Source organism: Camelus dromedarius, chromosome 16, assembly GCF_036321535.1.
Source record: "Camelus dromedarius isolate mCamDro1 chromosome 16, mCamDro1.pat, whole genome shotgun sequence".
NCBI lineage: Eukaryota > Metazoa > Chordata > Mammalia > Artiodactyla > Camelidae > Camelus > Camelus dromedarius.
The window spans coordinates 9,547,054-9,572,658 of record NC_087451.1 but is presented as its reverse complement, the minus strand read 5'-3'; the positions used below and the strand labels follow the sequence as shown (position 1 = coordinate 9,572,658).

Below are 25,605 nucleotides of genomic sequence, written 5' to 3'. Positions count from 1 at the left end.
ATTTGGGAAAAGTAGAGACTGGTCCTTAAAGTCAGTCTGTTAAGCATCTTTATTGATGTTCCAGACAAAGAAATGAAGAATGTGTGTATCAAATTTGTGGGTCCCAAATTTGACGTGGTTTTGATTTTCTGGAAAATAGTAATAAAGCTCTGAATGACCCTATGCATTGGAAAAGTAAACCTATCATAATTAGGGTTGAAACTTAATAAGAAAATGTGCCTGTAAAGATCCAAAACCAAGAGTACAAATATAGGATGGATATGAGTATAAGAGAAAAACATGTAGGGGTCAGAACTGACCACAAATAGAATGTGAGTTAGGAACATACTGTGGTTATGTAAAAACCAACACCATTCTTGGATGGAGTAATTCACTCTTTCATTCAATTTTTAAAGACTATTACTGAGCATCTACTATGTGTTTTCCTGCCTTTACATAGTCATTTATCCTTCATTAGTTAGAATGTTTTTGGAGCCTGAGAAATGCATGGGAAGAGAAAGAAGCTGTCCCAGTCACATAATCTGAGGTACATTAGAAAGGCCTCCTAAGCCAAATTAAATGCCTGTGGGTTTATATATCGCCTGATTTAACCTCTGACCTGCATTTCTAGTCTACTTCCATTACAGTCCTCTTGTGTCTCTTACCTCCAGCCAAAATGGATTGCTTTTTCTTTCTCTGTACATGGTTTGATCTCTCTTCTTTGATTCTTTGTTGGTTTATGAATTCACTCATTCTACCTGCTTTTATTGAGCACCTGCTATGTTTCAGGCATTGTGCTAGGATATTAATGACATCAAGATATGAACTTCCTTTCATGGGACTCATATTTCAGTCTGTGAGAGGGACATGTAAGCAAGTTTTTCTTAACCCAGTGTGATGAAGGTTGTGTGAAGTCCTTTGTGGACCCAAGGGAGGGTGGGATCTACTTTTCCAGCTTTTGCCGTATTTCTTTGCCATGCCCTCTCTTTAATTCAGTTCTCTTTAATTCATTCCTCCTTGCTCCATCCCTCCTGCCCTCCCCTGTCTCTTTCTTTCTCTTTTTTTTTTTCTCCACCTGGTGAACTTAACTTACCCTGCATGGCTCAGCCAGGTGTCACCTCTTCTACAACGCCTTCCCTGATGTTTCCAGGTAGAGTTAATAGCTGCTTTGTCCGTGCTTCCATAGTACACTGTTTGTGCTGCTATCAGGCTCTGGTTTAATTCTGCCTTGTATTACCTTGATTTGTTTACCAGTCTGTCTCCCTCTCTTGACTGAACTCCTTGAAAGCAAGGTCCTTGACTTACTCATTTTTTTCCCCTACAGCACCTAGAAGAGCTCCTGGCACCTAGTTGGTACTAAAAAATGTTTATTAAATATGAAGTGAGAGGCCCAGAGGTAGTGGGGCTGGGGCTGGGCCTCTGGGAAAGAATATGTTGTGTTGGTGCAGTGACCGGGAAGGGTATACACCACCCTCTCTTCACTGATCAGATATCTTAAGAGCTTATATTAGAGGAACAATATGTAGTTGCTTTTCGAATAACTATAGGGCTTTTATTTTTTTGGATAGGGTATGGAAGCTGAATTACCCAGAGGTCATAACATGGTGGCCGGTGGCCCAAGATTACATGGACTGCAAAGAATATAAGTTTTATGAATTATTTTCTATCTTTTAAAAATAAAAAGTGATTTTATCTAAAACTCTTAAGTTTTCAACTTCTCTTTAAAAATTGGAAAATATTTCAACTTTGGGACCACTGTCTTCTACTGCAATTAGTTGAGGCTGAATAGGACTGTTCTTTAGATGAGACAAGGGCTCTCCAGATAACTGTAACTGTCTGTTACTTCTACTTGTTTCTTTGTTTTTTTTTAAAAATTGAGATATAATTCACATACCATAAAATTCACCATTTTAAAGTGTGAAATTCACTATAGTGATCTTTACTATAGTCACAAAGTTGTACAACCATCACCACTATCTAATTCCAGATCATTTTCATCACTCCAAAAAGAAACCTTGCATTCATTAGCTGTCATTCCCCAATCCCTCCTCTCCCTGCCCCTGGAACCACTCATCTACTTTCTGTCTCTATGGATTTGCCTGTACTGGAAATTTTGTATAAATGGAATCATACATTGTGTACCATTTTGTGTCTGCCTTTTTCTCCCTTAGCATAATGTTTCCAAAGTTCATCCCTGTTGGAGCATGGATCAGTACTTCATCCATTTTATGGCTGAATGATATTCTACTATATGAATATACCACTTTTGTTTATCCTTTCGTCAGTTGTTGGACCTTTAGGTTGTTTCCACTCTTTGGCTACTATGAATAATTCTGTCATGAACATTGGTGAACAAGATTTTGTGTTAACCCAATTATTTCTTATATCCAGCCCAACTGACTCATTGCCATATCTTCCTGATTCCAGTAGTTTTTGTTTCCCATGTTAGATGTTGCTTGGAGGTAGAGAGAGCAGAAATGTGTTGGAAAAAAGCAGAAAAGGGCAGAAGAGATAGGTCCTGGGCAGCTCAGGTGTAAAAACTACATCATGGGGTCTCTTTAGGTGACAAGAAATGCCTGAGGAGAACAAGAGAAGGAAGGCAGGGATGAAAGGTAGATAGAAGGCAAGTTTCACCGCAGCTTCTCCAGGATCACACTTTTAAAAAGGATCTAGAGGAAAGGGGGGAGTGTGTAAAACAGCATGGTGGAACGGGAAGGGCACCAGGCTAGGAGTCAGAAGGCTTGTGTCCTAGTCCCACGTGCTGCTTTTTTGGCCGATAAGACCTTGTTGGGTTCCTTCCTTGAAATCCATAGCTTCATTTATGAATTGGACACCAATTACTCACTCAGCCTCACTGGGTTTTCATGAGGATCAAGTGATATTATAGATGTGTGACAGAGAATGTAATACAAATGTAAGAGATTCATCATCAGAGAAAACTTCACCTGTGATACTTCCAGTTATTGAAGTAACCTCTGGAGATTATGGTCAGAGTAACCCAGTACCTGAGAGGGGCCATTCTGTTGGAAATACGGTTGACCCTTGAATGACACAGGTCTCTGCTGTGTGATCTGCTTAGACATGGATTTCAGTAAATATACAAAATTTGTGGAATGTCATGCACACTTGTATTGGGCAAAATTTGTATTGAAATGGGTGGTCTATCTTCATGTAGGCATAAGGCCAATAATATTTAATGTAAAATTAATAATGTGTTAGTTTTCTTACTGTTTCCTAAATTTGCTTTCAGAGAATTACATTACCATATAGTATGCCCCTCTCTCCTATCAGCTTATCATCACAGCTAAATGGTTCTTTAAAAAAATAACAATGTTTCCAATACTGTATTATGAATGTGACTGTAATACTGTATGCCATAAAAACTTTATAACTGTTCATTCATTAGTGTCTAGACTAGTCTACCCTGAAGCAATGGTATCTATTACACTAGGCTACCAAAAAGCAATCATACTGCTGGTCTTTATTATCAATGCATGAATTGTTATACTTGTAAGTAAATGTGAACCTCTTTTTCACATTATCTTTTCACTTTTGATTCTAGTGTTTGTAACAGGTATAACATCTACAGTGTTTTGTATTATATAAGATGATATTGATATAGTTGCTAACATTTGTCTTGTAAGGAGATGGTGTATACTTACGGTGTTGATAAATACAGTACAGTACTATAAACGTATTTTCTCATGATTTACTTAATAACATTTTCTTTTCTCTATCTTACTTTATTGGAAGAATACAGTATATAATACCTGTATAACATATAAAGGATGTGTTAATTGACTGACTAGGTTATCCATCAGGCTTCTGGTCAGCGGTAGGCTGTTAGTAGTTTTTGGGGAGTCAGAGATCGTATGTGGATTTACTACTGTTGGGGGGCTGTGTCAGCTAACCGCTGTGCTGTTCAAGGATCAGCTGTACTCTTACTGCCAGTTAGTTTGCTTGGGGGCTTCCCGCTTGTCCATAATAACTTTCTTTTCCTTCCCAAGCAAGTGTGGGAAGGGCTTTTCTCTCCCTTCCAGGTATATGAGAGAGGCCTGTTATGAAGGTCTGGGATTTGATAGGCTCAGAAATTTGAGAGAGTTAGACCCTGGAGGTTCCCTGGGGCACTGAAGATTAGTAGATTAGTTATGGGCTCAGATTTTGTCTGTTTTGAAAACCCCATTGTGGATCATATAGTCTTTATACAGTTTTTCCTCAGTTCTTTTGAAACAGTAGAGGAAGTAGTGAAATGCCTTGAAAGATGACTTGAGTCAGTACCTAGGGTCCCCTGGGAGAGTAGAGATGAGGAGGAGATGGATTGGGTGTGCCCTGAGGAGAGCTTAGCATTGGTTGGATTTTTCTGAGTAGAGAAATAATAAAAATCACTAGCATTTATCGAGCACTCACTTTGTGTTACTCTTCTAATGCTTTATATGTTTTGACTCACTTAATTGTCATTAGAACCCCATGAAGTAGGTTTTTGCAGAGGAGAGAATACAGGAGGTGATAAATTAAGTGACTTGCTCTGGTTACATAACTAGAAGAAGTAGAGTCAGGGATCATACCCAGTCAGCCTGATTCCAAAGTGGTGCATCAGAATGTGGTGTGATGTAGCAGAAAGAAGCTCAGGATTCCAATCAGAAGGCCTGGTGACATCAGTCTACTGACCCTGAGCAAAAAGAATAGTTTGTGGCCTGGAATTGTGGGAATTACCCAGCCTGCCTTGGTCAACCCCAGGACCTATCTCTCTGTTGAGTTGCTGTGGCCAATGCCTGACATAATTAACATCTTAAGTCTAGGAGTGATTGAATACCAGACCTAGTAGTTTTATTCCCCCGTTTCCTCTCTAGTGTAAGACCTGTGTGGGAAGGAGGGGAGAGAGAAAAAGTAGGAGCAGGAGAAAGGAAAGTGGGGGGTGGGTGGGAATGACATCAAGCAGGAATGTGCCAGTCAGGGGGGGGTAAATTTTCCACTTGGATCTGTGTGGAAACCTGATCTTGCCTCTATTTTTGGTCTCCTTCTCTAACAACTTTTTGCCAGATTGGAATTTTTCTGCACCTGTAACACATTTTTAATGTAATAAGTCTAGGAGAAACCAGGTATTATATCATGCTGGGGCCTATGCTCTGTTTCTAGGAGCAAAGGTAGCCCAGACCCCAGTTTATCCCTATAGGGGATTAGTGTATTAGTCACCCTGTAAAAGCTCAATTTATTATGATTTTTTTAAATGTTTCTTTTAGCACTTACTTATAAAAGGTGAAGAGGGGAGCCACGAATGTGTCTGTTCCTTCTCCCACCTACATATGCATGTGCGCGCACACACACACACACACACACACACACAGACACATACACACCCTCACACCCTCTCTAAATTTCATATGAACCCAAATTCCATGAAATCAAATTCAGAGGTATTGGCTTTGACTACTTAGCTTACTTTTGCTACACTGGACTTTACCCTGGTCCGGGTCAGTGCAAGTATTGGAAAGGTGAGATTATTGTACTAGCCATCCCTCAGTGGAGAATGAGAGTTAAGTCAGCAGGCTGGTGGCCTAGCTGTCTAGGGTGATCATGAGGGGCTGCTGGGCCAAGGCTCAGGTTTGGCTTTTTCCTGTGAGATTGGGCCCTTTCCCATTACTCCGGATTGACTGTCTTGTGGATATACGCAATTGGTTGTGTCGGCCTCGAGGTAACTGTTTCTGCTCGCTTTGCCCAAGCCTAACGGGAGAGTTCTGTAGAATTCACCCCGCATTACTGGGTTTAAAAGAAGGAAAAAGAAACAGCTTGAGCCCATGTTCACACAAGAATATGTGAGACGGCGTGGTGTCCTGGATAGCGTGCTGGACTCAGGAGCACAAGAGGTAGGTTTGTATCCCAGCTCTGCCATCCAGGTAAAGAGCTTGGATCTCAGATGTCTGAATTTTGAATTTTGGTAGCAGTTTGGTTCTCAGATCAGTCTTTCGTTTTTTATTTCATCTCTCCTCCCTCACTCATTAAAACCCTTACTCCTGCCCTGCCCGAATATGATGTAATACAGTAGAGGAAGCCTGCTTCCACTCAGAAGTTCTGAGTTCAGGTTCAGCTCTGCCATTTTCCAGCTGTGTGTCTAAGGGCAAATCCAAGTTTGGTGGGGCCTGAAGCTAATACAGTTTTTGGTGGTTTCCTTAGAATACAAAATTGTGAATGGTAGGGTTTTGGAAGGGGCTTGTTGAAGTGAGGAGCTGAGTGATGTTGAACCGTCATTAACCTCACCAAATCTGCATCTGTGTGTGGCCATATGTCACATAAGCTCTTTGAGCCTCAGTTATTTCATTCCTAAAATGGATTTAATCATGCCTGTCCATCCTAAGGAAGTATTATACGGAACAAGCAAGAGTAAATATGTGTGAGTGTTTTTGTTCCAAGTGTTTTACACACACACACACACACAAACACATATACACATATATATAGTCTAAAAATGTACTGTTGTGACAGTTCATTCAGGGATTGGTTTAATGTTTTAATTACACTACCTGTGGACCCACACTCAAACATTTATCTCAATGTTTCTCATTGGTTCATTGGTCAGGGGCATTTTCAGTGTGCCCACTATTTGTATTGCTTGAAAAATTCCAGCTCTGGAGAGTGTTAAGTGAAAATAAGCTTATGAATCTTTCCTATGTGTGGCATACAAACAATGCCACATCTCTGGACCTCTTCATTCCATCTCTACGTATGTAAGTGGCTCTTGTTATATTTCACTAGAGCCACAATAAATGTGTTTGGAACTTTAAATATATTAGGAAATGGAAAGTACTGCATACCTGGATGGTAATCAGTAAAATGTCTAAGGCTGTTGGCTCCTCAGGTGTTGAGAGAGACTTCCTCTGGCTTTGCAGCTTTGAGATCTGCGTCCATTTGCCATTAAAAAATGAGTAGAGCATCTCCACCTCTCTGATGGTGACTATGAGGATGTTTCCATGCCGGTCTTTAATGGGCTCATAGTAAACTCTTCCCAAGTTGTGGGTTCCAAGTAAATTCTAGAAACAAATAGATTTCTGGTAGCTTAGATGATGTGCAGACAAAGCAACACAGCTGCAACAAAAGACACTGAATAATTATCTAATGTTTCTGAGAAGCCTTTTTTTTTTTTAAAGCAGGCTTAGAATATGTGGCATCATAGAAATGTACTTAACAGAAGCTCAAAGAAAAAGTCTTCACCATAAGCCTGCAAAGATTATAGCAAGAGGCACAAAAATTATGTTTTTTTAAGCAAATTCAATATCTGTAAATATCTCTTACCCACATAGACACACTAGCACATAAACCTCAGTTACCAGCACTTGAAGAGAATCCCAGATGTTTTAAAGAAAAATGCCTGATATTTCAAGTATGCTACTTGTGGAGTTTTCAAGAGATCTACAGTAAGCTGGTATGAAGTGGGGTTGTTTAAAATGAAGAAGTGAATTGACAATGTAGCACATTGTACAGGTCCCCAAATGACTGCACATTCCCTTCAAGATACTTTAATTGGGAGATTGGCCTGGTTTGACTTATCTGCATTTCAGAGAGTTCTGTTAATTTAAAATTTTGTTAAAATTGTTTGTGAGCTAGGCCAATGAGGTAGACAATACTTTTAGAAAGGTAGGAAGGAAAGGGTGCCACATTAAATGTGGAGGGGCCCAGGTAGATGTTATTAAAATAAACAGTTTTACAAATATGCAGGATTTGAAGATTTCTAACCTAGCGCACTGGATGAATGGGATAAAATACCCTTTTACTTTGAATATCTGTGGTTTTTTAAAATTACAAATTATCTCAGAACTCCTAGTTGATATTTTTGTGAGCTCACATAAATGCTGATGAGATAACCTGTTAGCAGAAGAGCAGAAGTAGAACTGGAATTTGTGAAAGTAACACGGATGACCTAAAGATGAATGAACCAGCTGGTCAGTATTCACATCTGGATATGGGAACCAGAATGTTCCCTTATAGGTAAGGACTGTGTTTTAATTTTTTTTTTAATTTACTAGGACAGGACACATAAGTGAGGTATCTCATAAATAATTATGACATATAAAAAGTCATTTGGCAGGATTACGATTTTTAAAAATGACTTAATCAGTCAGATTATTTTTTCCCAATAATTAACTTATAAATCATAGAGAAGTAATTGGGTAAGGCGTTTAGCTGTATGTAGTAATACAGATTTATGCAGAGTGTTATTAGCCAATCAACAAAGCCAAGCTGGTAAACTGGCCATCAAAAAGAAAGGAAGGAAGGAAGGAAGGAAAGAAGGAAGGAAGGAAAGAAGGAAGGAAAGAAGGAAGGAAAGAAAAGAAAGACAGGGGCCTGATATATAGCATATGCCAATTTCTGTGGTGTAAATGCTCCCACAATAGCCTATTTTGAGCTACCAGACCTACGAAAGATTTGACAACAGGCTTTGAAAATTTTGGAGCATTCATTGGCTCTGCTAAGCCAGTACAAGTTGGCTTCAGCATTCCACTGCTGTTAAGCCTTTAGTTGTCCTGGTGTTGAGTTTCAGGGCTGTTCATTAACACATAGACTTCTGAAAAATGATTTAGTCTCTTAGGTCTTGAGTTTCATTATCTAAAATTAAGGGTCCTTAATGGCTCAGACATCCCTCATGCTAATCCTTACCTTATAGAGTATTTGGGGAACTAAGCCAAGCAATGTATGAGAAAGTGTTTTGTAAACTCTCAAGCTTAATACAAGTAGGTAGGGTATGGGCTTTCTTTATTGCTCTAATTGGAACCTGACCCTTGTTTATACTTAACTCATTTTCAAAACTCAGCCCAGGTTTCCTCTTCCCTGGGAAGACTTTCCCAACTCTCATAGGTAGAATTTACCATCTGCTTTTTTGTCCCCTACAGCTTCCTGTACAAAGTTGTATCTTAGCATGACTCTGACTTTCCTGTGTATTGATGTACATGTCATGAGATCATGGCTTTTTCATCTCTATTTTTCTAGGTTCCTTGCACAGTGCCTAGCACATAGTAGTAGCTCAAGAAATTTTTGCTGACTGAATTACCGTGTTTTCATTAGGACACAGAAAGATGTGATTTACTTTGGACCAAAGCTGGTGGGTGGATATTGAATGAGGTAGTCATTTCATTTAAGCAGAGTTATTGTCAGTGGTTCACTGTCAGCTTTGGATATTTTGACTAATGGGCTAAACAAGAAAGGTCTATAAGTATTCCTGAAATTCTTTATTGACAACAAACTGAGTTGGATAACTAGCTCTGGGGAGAGCCCAATTTAAAAGAAGAATATCCTTCTGAAAACAAATTGTGACTGTGTTCTAAGGGGGCAAAATTGGAGTTCTTTAGAGCCTAAAAGAAAAACAGGCCATGCTGATACCTGTCATGCTGTGCAGTCAGGGTTAGGAGATGTGGGAACCTTGTGGATTCTACAGGGTAAAGAGAAATAAAAGCCACCTGATGGCTTACAGAAATGTATCTAGGTTATAACCACAACAAATCACAGGCTGTCAATAAGCCTTGGACAGATGCATAATATTTAGAGACCTGTATTCAGTTTGGGGTGACATGAAGCTAAAGGAAGTAGAGATATTAAGTCCTGGAAAAATAAAATTTTGGGGAAATCTTTTTTCCCCCTTGAAAAAGGAGAAAGACATAGCATTCATAAATTGTTATCTGGCTTTAACTCACTAACACTCATTCCTAAAAGCTGTGGAGGAGGGAAGTTTACTGTAACCCAGTCTACAGTGTCAGATTATTATTGTGTTTTGAGGATAAGTAGTTCGGACATCTCTCAATGTAAGAGGAATGTACACTTCTGCTTCTTGGGGTCTCTGCCATTTCCCTAAGGGTAGGAAAAACAATGTGGGGTCTTGGTCACTTAAAGTCTTTCTAATTTTTTTTTTTTTTTTACATCCAACTGCTGGCATATACTTGTCTGTCTTCCTGCCTAGGTAATAGTAATCAATCAGTTAATTCGTACTTTACCTTCTTTCAAGTAAAATTTAAGACCACTTCTCTTAAATAGGTTCCAAATGATTCAGAATAGAGTTCTACTTTTTCTTTTTTAACTATAATGTAGATAATTTCTTCCATTTAAAATTTTTCTGCTTTTTATAAATGAACACAGAATAAGATGATGAAATATTAGAAAGAATACAGGCTTTGGAGTTACATAGATCAGGGTTTGAATCCAGACTTTGCTACTTCCTATTTGTGCGACCTTGGGCAAGTTATTTAACGTGCTAGGCTTCAGTTTTATTCTCTGTTAAATGGATATCAATAATAGTACTTTCTCATTAGGGTGTGGTGAAGAAAAAATGAGATACAGTTTGTAAAGCACTTAGCACAGTGTCTGGCACCTGTTCTGTTAAATAAATGAAAGCTGTTGTTTCACGACTGTTATTTATTGTCATGCATTAAAAGACCTGATTATAGAGCAGATAGATACTGGAAATAAGGCACAGGATGCACAGTGGTTCATGTGCGCTGTGATGAAGGTACGGCAGGGTGATACGGAAACAGGAGGGGGAGAAAGATGGCAGTGAAGACCTTTGTGTGCCATGATGAAATGTCTGGGCCACTCTTGTAAAGAGTATGAGTCAGGGAGTGACAGGGTCAGAACCTTTTATTGGCTTCTCTGGCAGAAGTGTGGAGAATGGATTGGGAGGATATTAAGACTGGAAGAAAGAGGATAACTTTGGAGGCTTTTGACATGAGGCAGTGGGAGTGATGCTGGAAAGGGGAGGAGAGTAAAGTGAGATACACTGCAGGTGGAATCGTAGGATTTATGTAAGGCTGATGCCAGTCAGGCTATTTAAGAATGCCATTTTACTCTCCTCAGAACATTGTAAGAAATGTTAGATTAGTAAAGGGGCCTAAAATGTTAAGTATAAATTTCCACAAATTTATTTTTCTTCCTCTTCTGTAAAGTTTTTTTCTGTGCCCTTTAACCTAGAGGCCCCCCCCCCCCAAAAGATATTTTGCTTCACTATTTCCAGATATTTTCATTCTAAAGATCAGCAAATAGTTTGGGCGATAGGTCCTACAACAAAAGACTAAACTGACTCCTATTACTTAAGGAGGCAGTGCTCGGCCTTTGATGTGCACTGTAAGGGGTAGCTGTTTATTGAGTACTACAAGGTACTGGTCACTGTGCAGGGCTGGAGAACTATCCAGGTGGGAGTTATGGCATGAGGTACATTTCTGTGATTCTTTTTCCCTTTGGTGAGATAGAGTACCTTCAAGTGTGATCTTAGGGGCACAGGGGTTGGATTGATAAATACATTTATTTATCCAGCCAGTACTTACTGAGACCCTGCCACATGCCACATATAGGGGGATGTAGTGGTAACCAAGACAGATACATTCCCTGAGCCTGGGGACTCACAGTTCAAGTTGGTCACTAACCAAGTAATGATACAAATAGTTAACTAATGGGATTATGATCACCATTCTGAATGAAGAATACAAGGTACTCTGAGAGTGATTCACTTAATCAGGAGATCAGAGAAAGCCTCTCTGAGGAAGCATAAAAATTAAGCTGAGATCTGAAGGATATACAGGAATTAGTGAAGCAAAGAAGTAGAAGAGGATTCTATGCAGAGGAAACAGCTAGCAAATGAGAGTGAGAAAGACAGGCCAGGAAGCTGGAAAAATCTGGAAAGTATGGAGATGTGGAAGCCAAAGGATGTGGCAGTTTAAAAAAGGAGAGCGGGACCAAGTGTATCAAACACTGCTGAGATGTCAGTTGCAAAGAAGATTTAAAAGTGTCCATTAGATTTAGTGAAACTGAAGTCATTGGCAGGGATGGATCCAGGTTTTGAAGGGGCCTGTACCATACAATTTTGGGACCCTGTTTTAGACAAAGAATATAAAATTACAAATATGAAAATTAGGTATAAAGTGAATATTTATTTAGATGGGAAAGGAAATCTTCCCCCAATACTGGAATATTTGGAATTTGTGATCCCCTTCCCCCACTGGGATTTCTTTAGGCGGGTTACCAGAAATGCTTCCTGATTGCACCCCAACTTCCTCTTTCCACCTAAGCACTTTACAACCCCGACACTCACAGGGATCATGCAGGTGAGGGGCCCTGAAGCACAGGCTTTATGGGCATCATCTGCCTCTGATTACTCGTGGCCTGAGAGAGTGTGGTAGGCATGGTGGTAGCAGAAGTCAAGGAGAGGGCTTAGAACTAACTGGGAAGGGAGGAAGTAAATGGAGAAGAATGCTGGCCACTCTTTCAAGAAGTTTGGGTCTAAGGACGAGAAGAGAGATTGGTAGCTGAAGGAGGGAGTGAAAAACTGAGATCCAAAGTGCATGTGGAGGGTTGCGCCGTTGGTAGGTGGAGTGAGATCTGTTGGAATAGGAGGGAAGGAAGAGAAAGTAGGGTCAGTGCAAGGATGCTTTTCAATTTGGTGTTGGAAGAAGAATTAGTTCCCATTTATTAATGAATTATGCAGTAAAGTCATCAGCTGATGGAGATGTGGGGGAAGGGATGTGGTAGAATGGATAAGGCTTTAAATAGTTGGCCTGTAATATGGGGAAGTGAATTTAGTAGAAAAGTGGAATATGATCACTAGGCAAACATTACATGTGAGGACTGTAGTCATGAAATTAACATAAAACCAAGTTATCCTCCGCCTATCCACAGCATGTCTGGGCTGTGTGATGGGCTAATGGGAGGGTCCACTGGACTCCTGGGAAAGAACTTTGGTAAAGGACCAAGGAGCCTACTGGAAATGAGCTTTATCCTAAAGAAAGAGCTGTGTGAGGCACAATGACTTGGTCCAACTCAAGCTGGTCAATGATGAAAGGATGGGGCACTTTGAATTCAGCACAGCTATTGTGGCCTAGCTTCAGGAACTTCTTGAGTTGAAGGAAAAAATTCTGTAATCAAGACTGAGTAATTTAACAATGGACTTAATATTCTTTGTAAAGCAGAATTCACTATTTTTTTCAGTGTTAAGAAGGCAGATGGATTTGTGGGATTGAGGACAAAGCAAAAGTTCTGAATTAACTAAAAAAAAAAAAAGTGTCGATGGAGAGCACTGTTTTTTGTTTTTTTGTTTTTTTTAATCTCACTGAGGACATGAGGTAGTTAAACCGCCTGTACAATGGAGTATAGCACAAGAGGCTTAAGAATTACCTTTCAGAATTAATTATAATAGCAAGAAAATAAAAATTATTATTAACAGAGAATCAAATTATTAATCACGTGGGTTAAGAAATGAAATTCCTATAATTGCAGATGGGGGTTGGAAGTGTAGGAATTTTTTTTATTATGATGACCCTATTTTTACATTTTGGTTGGTATGGCCTGGCCAAACACAGCTTGTGTAGATTCCTGTTAAGTTTTTTTCTGGGGTTGGTGTAACTGACAGACATCACTGATAAAGGCTCAGTGAGGTCTTAAAGACCCCAGTTCTATGTAGCAGATGTTTTTCTGTGCTGAGAACCACAAGTTCAGATAATACGAGAAAACAATGAAGGGAAAACCAGAAGAGATTGGTTAGAATTCAGTGTCATTTTTAGGAGGGGCTCTGTAACCTGCAAAGATTCTTGCAGGGCCTGGGGGCCTGATCTTGATTGGGTTAGTAGTATAGAAGGATAAATAAATTCAGAATTAAAGGTAAGCTTTTAAGAAGTTTTTTTGTTTGTTTGTTTTGTTTTGCTTTTTTAAGTATCAAATATGTATGCAAATGCCTTTGCTTTACCATAAACATCAAGCCAAGAAACTCCTCAAAATGCCTGCTGGTCTCTTTCTCCATCTCCACACACTCATAGATGCACAGGATGCCAAAGCATCAAGAGCTTTTCAGGAGATCTGGTCCTTATATTGCAAGTGATGAAACTGAGGCCCAGAAAGGAGAAATTAGTTGACTGATTAATACCAAATCCAGAATTCACGTCTCCGCACTTCCTGTTTACTCCTAGACTCTTTAGGAGAGACCCCTGCTCCTCTTCCAGGAGACTGCCAAAAAGCACAGGTTCCTTACAAAAGCAGATGTGCAGCTCAGACTGTGCAAGAAGACCTCTTATGTCTAAGGGTCTAGAAGAACAAGGAGTCCACCCTTTTCCTTTCCAAGTAGAGTTGGTAACTGAATTGACAAGTTTTTCTAAAATTTCTTTGGAGGTCTGGGTTAACACCTGCCCCTCACCTGTAGCTGGGCTGTTGCTGCAAGCATCTTCTGCCGAGTTTGCAGTACTGTGGATGAGGACATGGAGATAGGTACGCTTTGCCTCAACCACCTTATATCCTCCCACATACAAGACAGCTGCAAAAGAAGTCATGAGGTCATATCATCGTCCAAGCTAGCACATGATTTAGGTTGTGGCATCAAAGCAAAGCAGGGAGAAGGAAACCTGACCCCCGATGTTTGTTCTCCAGTTCACTTTCAGATACATGCAAAACAACTTTTTGATCTCTATCCAATTGGAAAAAGATCTGAATGTTAATGAAACAGTCAGATCCACATTTTAGTGTTTGCCAAATGATCCCATAACTCAGAATAATGGAGACACAATCTGACAGGATGCAAGCTTCTTTGCTTTGAAAATGTGGTGTAGATACTAGTTCGGCATTTTTTTATAACATAGGGCATATCAGGGCTGAAAGAGACCTTTGAGATAATCTATTCCCAACCCCAATACTTTGATCACTGGAGACCCCTCAACCCCTCAATAATGTTAGAGATTTATGTGTAGTAATACTGGTGCAAAGTAGGGAAAAATGAAATTAGAATTCAGGATACCTTCGTGAACCACAGAAAATCTTGGGTAATGGAACTGGTGTGAGAGTCATCTATTTCAACAATTGGTATTTGATCTTCATTGGTGACTAACATACTGTCTTTGTAATAAAATATAACAGCTATGTAGAGTCCCCTAAAAAAAAAGGCAAAATAAAAGTTATCCTCAAATCATCTCCTCTACCAAGCCTCAGTCATGGAAAAAAAAATTTTGGGGCATGATAAAAGATAATTTAAAATACACCTATGAGCATGTTCTTGTTAAGTATCATAAGTTCACTGGCTAGAATTCAGAGAAATTGCTATCTTGTCCAGATTCTCAGGAGAAAAGTGAACTTTATATTCTTTTAATAACAAGAAAGAAATTTCTACCATATTGCCATTCAGAACCAAAACCAGTGGATTCCTGAGAAGCTAAGACTTCCTGGAAAAAATACATAGGGCCCACCGTTTCAAGGTCTTCACAAACTTGTTTGAGGAATGGAATAGGTGTTTCAGGCTCCTTGAGACTGACTGCTTGCGGCCTGTGGTTTGTAATTTTGAAGTTTCTGGAACACAGAAAAAAAATACAGTGTAAATTCCATTGGAAGAACAACACTCTCAGTACTCTCTTCCCACCTTATTGCCTTTCTCTTTCCTGTCCCCTCAGTGTTACTTATCCTCAGTTTCATGCAGAGATTCAGCTCATTCATTCCTACAAGAAGTTTTTGTATTTTGAGATGCCAGCAATGAGTTAGTGAACACCTTCTCAAAAATGTGGGAGATGAGTAACATTTATAACTCTAAGAGAAACCACTTGGTGTTTTGTTTATATTCTCCTTGTGAGTGATTTATTATGAGGGAAGATAAAAAGAAATGGAATCAACTCTTTTGCCACTTTCCCCCATTGCCATTAATATTCACTCACTTCTCCATGTTGGCAAAACTCTTACTAGTCTACATATTCCATTAAATTTTTTTCATTATAAAATTAATACAGGCACATTACAGAAAGTCTGGAGCATAGAATAAAAGAACAAAATCCATCCCATATCATCCTGCCACTTCAGTAGAACCACTGGTAGTATTCTTGTGCAGTTTTTTTTCCAGTGTATGTATTTGGCTTACGGAAACAGTTGCAGGCATAGGTATGATTATCATCCTCATTGTTCAGAAGAAGAAACTGAGACGTAGAAATTAAGTAGATTGTCCAAGATTAAAAAAAAAAACCCAGTAGCCCAAAACACTGAGACCTCACTCAATGAATAAATGTTTATTAGGACACTGCTGTGTGTAAGACTCTGTGATTACAGTGATGAGGAGATCAGCCATTGCTTCTGTTTAGTTCTTTTATTTACAACCTGGAGCTCCCTCTGATAAAAGTAGTGGACTTCCTGTAATGGTCTCTGCAGACAGTGCTCCCTAGAGCTGAACTAAATGATCACTGATTTAATTTTCATATTAAATGTAACTGATGAAGGGAAGCTGAGGTTGTTGGGGTCACCACCAGACTCCTAACAGACATGTTACTGGGGATGAGAACATGGTCCATATCACTGCTGTTAGGCATGGAAACCTGGGGTGGATGGTCCATGGCTGAGGCCCAATTTGGCTTATCTTACAGGAGTAGTTGGGAATGAGTTGACTGACACAAGCATTCCTGTCAGCTTCAGGCTTGTGCTGGTAATGGTTATTCCCAGCAGAACAAAGCAAAACCATTTTTTTCTAACTTGAACATAAATTTGGCTGGTCATATCCTACTTGAAAATAATGCTGCTAGGACTTCTGATTAAAGGCAGCATATTGAACATATTCATCATATACCAAAATTTTACTAAAAGCAGAGTAAAAAGAGAAAGTGACATAAATTTATAAAGACAGAAATAGGAAAGTAGACAAAAGCAAGTGAATTTTTAGTAGCTGGAAAGCAGATGGACAGATGGATTTAGCAGATTTGAAAAAGATGACCCCTAAGCTAACAGTGGAGAAGCTGAGAAGTAACCTAACTCTCCCCATGGGCACCATATAATGCTGGAAGTGGGTGGTGAATGTAGAGCTAAAATCAGGGGGATTTGTTGAAATCTTTTTAAAACTAGTCAGATTTCTAGATATTCTCTCCTATTCTGCATGGGTAGACAATACCCCTTCCCCACTCTAGAAGAAAAGCAGTGGCTTATTCTCTGGAAAGCACCAAAACGGAGGTCGTTAGAGTGGAAGACATGGTGTATGGTTAAAAATGGAGGGAAGGAGTTGTATGTGCTCAGAACAGGTGGGTTAAATGAAAGCTTACATACAGAGTATTTTCCCACTGGACTCTTGGAACCCTGGTACTCAAACCCTCCAGGTAGGACACTGAAAGAAACTTCTCTGGAGACTCTGACTAGCCTAAGAATACACCTGGGAAGATTCTGACGTTGGCTTTCTTGCTTTCCTGAAGATAAGGCCATGCCAGATCACCTTACAGTGAGGTTTGTGAATAAAGAGTCCTATCCACACTCCAAGCTTCCCAACAACTATTGAGCTGACTCTGAGCAAACATCCAGGAATCATCAGGCAGTTGTGAAAAGCATGTGACCGAAAAAACAAAGGCCAAAAACAAGAAACAAAAGAGCAATTTAGAGGGGTGCCTGTGCTGAGAAAAAACATAAAGTGAATCAGAGTCTGCCAATAGCCTGAGAGAGAAGCAAAGACACTGCATCCTTGTAGAAAGGATTAGGTCTGTCAGTGAACAATAGAGAGCACTGGAAATTAAAAATAGCTATCAAAGTCTGAAAAGCCAAATAGAAAATAAATTTGGGGAAATTTCCAAGAAAGTGGAACAAAAGAACATAGGATGAAAAGTAGGAGAAGAGAAAAAAAAAAACACCCTAAAGGGCTTGTCTCTGAGGTTCAGTATCTGAGTTCTCATAGGAGAGAGAAGAGGAAAAGTTGGAGAAGAACTAATTAAATAATTTAAGAAAATATCTCATAGTTGAAGGGTATAAAGTTTCCATATTGAAAGGGTTTGCCAAGTGTGCCACACAATAGACAAAAAAATAGAGCTACATGAAGACACATAACAGCGAAATTTTGGAATACGGAGTTAAAAAAGAAACTTAAAACCTTCCATAGTTGGAAAGAGTAGATTTCATATGAAACGTCTGGAATCAGAATGGTATCAAACTTCTCAGCACTGAAAGTTGGAGGGCAATGAAGCAACACCTTCAAAATACGAAGTAAAATTATTTCAGTTGAGATTTCTATACTTCTCCAAATCCTTAAATGTTAAATAGAATAACTACATCTTTAGACACAGTGTATCCGAAAATTAGCATCTACTTATCCACTCAGGAAGCTGCTAGAGGAAAGGCTCCACCAATGACAAAAGAGCCCAAGAAAGAGGAAGACAGTGTGCAAAAACGAAGAAATTTAATATAAGAAAGTGGCAAAAAGAGTCCTTGATATGGTGGTGAACGGAGATCCTAGGTGACAGCTGTGTACCAAATACAGAGGTAGCCAGTGATCAGTCTAGGTTGGAGTAGGTCAGAGAGGTTTCTTTAAGAAGATACACTTGAAACAATACTTATGTGTCTGATTATATGAGAGAAAGTTGATACAACTGGAGGATAGCTTGGGGGTTAATTAATTGTAACCATATAGAAAAATTTAAAAGTTGAGTTTTATCTATTGGGAAAACAAGTTATCCAGGAAAGAGAAATAATCGTAGAATTTATGTGATCATTATAATGTGAGGAGCAAATAGTGATCTTAGTAAATTACAGTATCAGTATATTTGGAGGATAAGGGGGTAGGGGTTGTTTGTGCATATAAGAGGGTGGAGGGATAAAAAAGAGAAATCATCTTCATTAAGTGAGATAACTGTAATTAAAAAAATCATGAATTAGCTTATAGTCCATTATTTAGAGATACGGAGAAAATATCAAAAGAATTGAGCCTTTGGGGAATAGAAAATGGAGGATGGGAGAAAATGCTTTTCCTTTAATAACAAAGCTCTTCTTAGTGCTTTACTTATTTTGAGTCAGTCAGCCCTCAAATGGCTGACAGGTTTATATAATTCTTACCTACACTTTACAGATGAGAAAGAAGGTAGGCAACTTGCTCAAGGTTACACAGCTAGTAAATGTCCAGCCTGGATTTGAACCCATGTAGTCTGGCTTCAGAGTATGGTCATCACATACAACTTAATTAAAAATGAAGATTAAACTAAAAAAATTCAACTAGAAAAAAGAGAAAAAAATGCTACGACTATTTGGGAAAGGGGCCCATGAAAACGTCAGATATTTCAGGTCTCCATTCTAGACACGTGGTAGAACTGCACTTCTTGGAGCTCTTGTGGTGGGGGACAAACATGGCCAGTTTTGCCATGAGTTTTGAGTGTAAATGACATAAGTAAAGTTTTGTCCAGTGAGACCTTCAAGAGTTTTAAATATTTCTACAAAGAGGATCATGACAAGCCAGAAGAACAGCCCTCAGCTCACCTGTGATAGCCATATAATGTGGGAGAAATTAATGTTTGGGGGGTCATTTGGATACTGCAGCATAATATAGCCCATGTTGACTGATACAAGGTCTAAACTTATTTACTTTTCTCCTAAGAACCACTGTGGCTTCTGTCTCTGCTTAGTTCAGAGCTCTGGAGCAGTGGTTAATTTTCTGGACTCTGAATGTAGTAGGTCTTCAGCTTTTAAGTGCTTGGAGTTTAGGGAGTTTATTTTATTCATACTGGTATGCCTAGCACCTGACACATAGTGGGCAGTGTTTCGGTTAATGTTTGCCAGTTGAAAAATTGAATGATAATTGAAATTCACTCATGTAGGGGATGTTTTAGTGAACACAGGTGGCTTCTTTCTAATTCATTATGTATGTCAGGGCATTAACCCTGTTAACAATAAAGGCTGCTCAACATCCCCATTGACTTTTCATCCCAGTACTGAACATGTAGATTAGCTGTGGCTGGTCTTTAGCCCAGAATACAGAAAGTAATGTGGATTTTGGTATCTCCCATGTAGGGCTTTGGTGGGAGAAAGAGTATTTTAGTATTACTTCTGCATTTAGAATATGCTGTGTATTTATTGAGAGCTCCAGGCTCATTACAGTGGAGTTAATGACTACACTTTAATTCTAGCGTATATAAAGTGCTGAGGATGGACATCACCCCATTCTTCATTTGGAAGAACAATGGAAAAAAAATAAACTAGAGTTTGCACAGTGCTTGTGCCAGGTGAGTTTAATCCATTATTTAATTCTTATAGCAATCCTGAAAGATAGCTATTACTGTGCTGATTTTTTTCTGATAGGGAAGTTATGGCTTAGAAAGGTTAAATGTTTTTCTCAAGGATACACAGCAAGTGTAGAACTGGGATTTGAAGTAATTGTTTTATCTAATTATAAAATTTGTAAACCACATAGAATCACAATGTAGTTGAGTATTTTAAATAACAGCTTTGTAGTTTTCTGTGTGCAATACCTAATTATCCTTCATTTATCCTTTTAGACTTAGACATGTTAAATCACCTTAGAAGGTCATTTCTTTTATGCTGGCATATTAGGGGTCAGTGTTCCACAGTGTGCCTTGGAACACTAATTCTGTGAAAAATGTTTTACAATGGCCAAATAAGTTTGGAAAATTCTTGCTTAACCAAATTCAAAATGTCTCTTTTTTAGAGTCTTTAATATTTTAGTGTCTATTTTACATTTCCAAGAGAGGGGATGTAGAATGCGACAATTTCCATATTTACTTGATGAGAGACCCTTTTTCAGCTGAGCATCTTACAGAACCACTCTTCTTTGGAACACACTTTGGGTGCTGTTTAAATGTCCAAAGTACATTTTAAGGTGAAATATTCCTCCCTTTTGGGAAGTCTTACCTTATGCCTTACTTACATCTTTCTGATATTGTATGTATATTTACATCCCTATGAGGGGAAAACATGTACATGATAAAAGTTGAATGAAAACCATGGAAATAATTGGCCTGTCTAGACAATCATTTCTTGACTAATGGAATGTAATCCAATGTAATGGGGGAAAACATCTAAATTGTCAGATAATGTAAAAAAGAATCCATTCTCATGAGTAGTTTAAGCTTTACCCCTCTGATAAAGACCAAGCGAAAGCCGACTTATGAATTGCAAAGAATAATCTCTCCAGTTGCTTTATTCCTTTCGCCTGCCATGCAGGAACCAATGGCAGGGGAATGATGGAGAGGCAGAAGAAGAGAAAGGAGCCTAGATAATCCTGGCCTGGTTAAATGGGCCCTTGGTAGCTGAGAACTGAGTGTACTTTGGTCAGTGTGGAATGTTGAAGGCTCTGGTCTGGGTAAAGTTTCCCTAGAGATCCGAGAATAAAATCTCACTTCAGTTTCCTTCTCCAGCCTCTTCCATGCATATTTACATCTCCTAGTGAACCACTCATTAGGAGAACATTATTTTCTTGCAAATACGCACCCTCATTTATAGCTATAGCCAGCATTTCTGAAGGGCTCTGTTGCTATACCTCTACAGAAGTTGGGAACAACTTTTTGCTAATGCTAAGTATGACTTCTTTATACCTAGTCAAAATTCATTTAGCATCTCTTAGTTTCAACCATAGATTTCTTACCTAGCTAGTCCAGCGGTGCCCTGAATCTGGAGAGTACAATGCAGTTAGAGATCTGATGGGTGAAGGGGCATGAAAAATGAAAACTTTATGGAACTTTAATTCTCCAAATAAAACTAAGTGCCTGCTTCACAAATCATTACACAGATCAGAAACCTGACCCTGACCCATTTGAACAGCCCAAGTAGAAAATAATCTTTTTAAAGCTTCTCAGAGATTTTCTGGGTGTAGTTGGCAAGGTCTAGAGAAGGCATATTCTCCTTCCACCTGGGCAGTAGTACAGGGGAAGATTCAAATTCAGGGTGAGCATGAAATTCAGTGCCCAGTCCTGATATAAGAGGGGGAGACAAAAATGAGGTGTGGCAGAAAGACTGGACTTGGAGACACAAAACCTAGGTTGGTATCTTGATTCTGTCTCTGCCTGGCATTGTGACCTTGGTCAAGTCACTTAGCCTCAGTGATAATTGCCAAAATGAGGATTAAAAAGAGATAGTGGGTGTGAAATTGAGTGTAAACTTTATTATAAATATACACAAAAGTTTAATATTGTTGTTGCTGTTATAATTGGTCAAGTTTCCTCAAGGATGCTCAGAATTTTACTTGCAGGTAAAAAGTTTGAAGGTGAATATCCCAAAGACCCAGCACACTGAGAAATTTTGTAAAGGGACAATTCAAAGGGAAGGGAATCAGTGGTCACCGATATTTACTTGTGCTTGTTTTCAAACTGTTCTTAAGGAGAGAGGGTGAGAGAGGAAGGGAAGAAAGGGAGAGGGAAGTCTCTTCTGAAGGGTTAAAGCAAGATAGTGCTGTAAAGTGATTCCAGATGTACAAATATTAATATCTCTCTCCCTCCCTGATGAATGAGAAGGTATGACCCAGTTAGGAAACTGCTAAAATTACCGGCGCCACCGAGACCTCAGTCGATGGCCCAGCGCAGATTTTTATCCTTACCCCGGCAACTATAATGCTGATGAAGGGCTCGGACCTGCTGCAGCAGACCTTCCAGAACTTCACTCTGTCCCTTGTGTCTGGGTGCTCTGTCGTCATAGTCTTTCCAGTCTATTGAACAAAAGAAACAAACAAGGGTAAAATTTTCAAGTAGGAGAGGCCTCTTCCCTGCCCTGCCTTAGGAGCCGAATTTTGCTCATATTACCCACAGGCTCTGTGCATGAGCACCCAGCACTTGCACAACTAGCAGGCATTGCCAAGGGTTTGGAAGCTGCCATCGTTCAGGCCCTGTGCAAAACAGTAATTGTGGTTGGTTTCTTGTATTGGGCAGTTTTAGGGCAAGAGAAAATGGTACTTGGAAGCCAAAAGAAAATGGGGAATTGGGGAGTCCAGTTATCCCTCCCTCAGCTCCTTACCCTCCTGTTCAGCATCCGTGTCCTAATCAGTTCCCCTGCCACCTCTCCACTCAGCACACCAGGTCTCAACTGGATTTCCACGGTAAGAAAGAAGGGAGTGGGAATGTGCAGACTAGATGAAATCCACAGTCCCAATGCTTTTATTGTAGGTTTCACACTTTTGGCCAAATTGACATTTCTTTCCAAGGAAAGAGCCCATGTCAGATGCCAAGAAATGGAAATCTACATTTTGCTCTAATGAATGTCTGCTTTGGTTAGCTGGCACAGCAACTCCTGCACATACTCTGAGCCACCAACCACCCTGTCTGCTCAGTCTCTAAATATACAGTATTAGCTTACATGGCAAATTTAAATTGCAATCCCCACTGAGATTTTTCTCCCCCTTCTATTTTCATTCCATTTGGCTATAATGATATCAAGAGTAATAACCCGTATGGGACTAATGTCAAGATTATAATTCTGCTGTCTCCAACTCTGGATTTTTCTTTCTGCAGGTCAGTCATTTCATAGTCCATCCCTTCTTCCCTCTATTTCCTTTTCCCTGGTTTTACTTTCTGGATCTTTCAAAAGCAACAACTTAAAGTGCTTCATGGTTGAAATGCTTTCTCTAAAAATGCTAGACATTCTTTTCTAGAAAAGCCAGTTAGTTCATGAGTATATCTGAGGTTTAAATTCTAACTGAACAAGTTTCAAATTCCCTCCCCCTAGAGTTCTTTTAAAAGATGGAGTCTCCCTTGTTTAGAAACTTAAGCAGATACCATGATAGTTAAAGTTTGGTAAAAGCATTTCATGTTGGTCCATCCAAGGCCAGGTGGTGCAGCACAGTTAGAACGCAGGTTCTGGAGTCAGATAAACCTGGGTATGAACCCTGCCTCTTTTGATTCCTAGCTCAGTGTCTGTAAGGCAGGTTACACTGACAGGGCTTCTACTCCCTAGTTTAAAAAAGGAACACAGTATCTATCTTGCAGGATTTTCGTGAGGATTAAATGAGAGATGTATTAGTTATCTAGCACAGTGTCCCATGGCAAGTGGTATGTAAGTAATAACTTAAAAAGAAGGGAATTCATTGATGGGAAGTTAAGTCCCTGAGTGGTGAGTATGGAAACGTCATTTCTTACCCTATCAGATGGTCCCCTTTGAAGAGGAAGGCCTCAGAGATTCTAATCCTTCCTCCTTCCCACCTTGTGCCCTTCATCTTACCTCTCGGAAGGCTGAGGCCTGGGGATAACTGTTCCAGTTCTAAACTACTTGGCTTGTTGATGGCCTAGCCGGGACTATCGCATAGTCTCATGATCCTCCTTATAGTGCTCATTTCCTTATGCCATGGACATGTTTTTGTTTTTGTTTTCTTTTGGGAAGGAGGGTCAGAGTTTGGTTGGAGTCTGTGTGGTGTGGCTTAGTTGTGGTCAGCGCTGGAGACAGGGAATTGGCATAGGTGCTTTCTGTAGACTCTGTTCCTTGTTGGCAGAACTTACTTAATTTCTCTTTGCCTCAGGTTTCTTCTCTGTAAAGTGAGTTTTTGCGTCTCTTTTTAAAGTTATGTGAGGTTTCAAAGAAGTAATGTAAGTAAAGCATCATTCTGGGCATGTTGGAGATGCTGGTTAAATGTTGGTGAGGCACTGTGACTAGAAGCATGATGGTGTTCAGGTAGGATGGGCTCGGAAAGAACTTTTATTGGGAAATTTGGAAATGTTTGAGGAAATGAACTCCGAGTGACCCTTGGATTATCGATAGTGTCCCTGGTATTGGCACAGTGAGAACAAACATTGCTCTCATGAATTCCTAAAGGCCATTATGAGTTTGTTCTCTTAGTTGGGTGAATGTATCTGAAGTACTCACGACAGATGAGCAACAAAGTCTTGCTTGAGTAAGACTCCTGGGTGGCTGAATTCCTAAGTGGCCCTGAACATGCTAATACGTTCTAATGAGTGTTAATACTGCTGTCAATGCAGGGGGAGACAAAATGGACCTGGCTCTTTTAGCTGAGCCCTATTACATCAGAGGCAGGTTGAGCTGATGACTTTATGATACATTAGAAAATTGCTAATGCTAAATTGCAGCCCAAGTGAGCACTGGACATGATGCCAAGGTTTTTGGAAAGAATGAGTTTTTCTCGTAGATGTTTGGAAGGCTCTGACGACTAAATAAAATAGGAGACTTTAGGGATGAGGGAGAAAATTGAAAATATATTAAGAAATCAGGAACCTGACAGGAATATACTTAGTGTGGTAGGAAAAGAGCAGATTGTGCCACATAATACAGTTCACTGTTCTGGTAATGAGACACTTCAGTTGCAACACAATGCAGAGCTTACTTTCACTGGCGATATCAGGGCTTTCCTGATCGTAACTCAGACAAGCCTGTCTGGGTCCTTTTCTCTTATTATGTACCATACCATATAACATAAGTCTATAAAAACACATTAAGGCCTTTTGCAAAAATAAAAAAAATTTTATAGCTTACTGGAACATATTACCAAATTTCCAATTACTCTGTCATGTTAGAATACATTGTCCTCTAGTAAATATCTGAATACTGATATATGTTACATCACAATGTCATGCTGTTTATAAATAGAACCAGAATGTTTTAATATTGTTCTATCCAAGTGATATGGCATGTCTGCAGCAACTGTAATGACGTTTGGATTTCAGCTCTTTGCCAGATACCCCTACTAGTCAGCTGTGCTGTTTTAGAAAGTGTTGCCATTTACTGTGTTAATTACCAAATAATAGGTGACTCTTCCCCGTCTTGGACAACTGTTCTTTTCATTATAGAGAGAGCTCTTCAAATGGGCTGTGAGGGAGAGTGTCTGAACAGAATTGGAAGTCTGTAGAACTGGGACATCTGATGTTTATAAGTAACTGCATCCATATGCAGATCAGAATTTGCATGGGGTACCCATTTGGAGTGGGTTTCCCTGCCCCACCCTCAGGTCTT

The 25,605-nt window shown here is 39.5% G+C and overlaps 1 protein-coding gene across 1 annotated transcript in view; it reads right to left on the bottom strand.

Annotated features, from left to right (window-relative positions):
• The window catches only part of ANKFN1 (ankyrin repeat and fibronectin type III domain containing 1), a 292,737-nt gene that overhangs the window by 42,054 nt on the left and 225,078 nt on the right, over positions 1 to 25,605 (bottom strand). The window contains exons 10-14 of the mRNA XM_031468095.2: positions 22,253 to 22,360; positions 15,174 to 15,273; positions 14,729 to 14,861; positions 14,135 to 14,251; positions 6,789 to 7,004 (exon numbers count right to left, since the gene is read on the bottom strand). Of these exons, the coding sequence (XP_031323955.2) occupies positions 6,789 to 7,004; positions 14,135 to 14,251; positions 14,729 to 14,861; positions 15,174 to 15,273; positions 22,253 to 22,360 (674 nt within the window). The remainder of the gene's footprint in view (positions 1 to 6,788; positions 7,005 to 14,134; positions 14,252 to 14,728; positions 14,862 to 15,173; positions 15,274 to 22,252; positions 22,361 to 25,605) is intronic.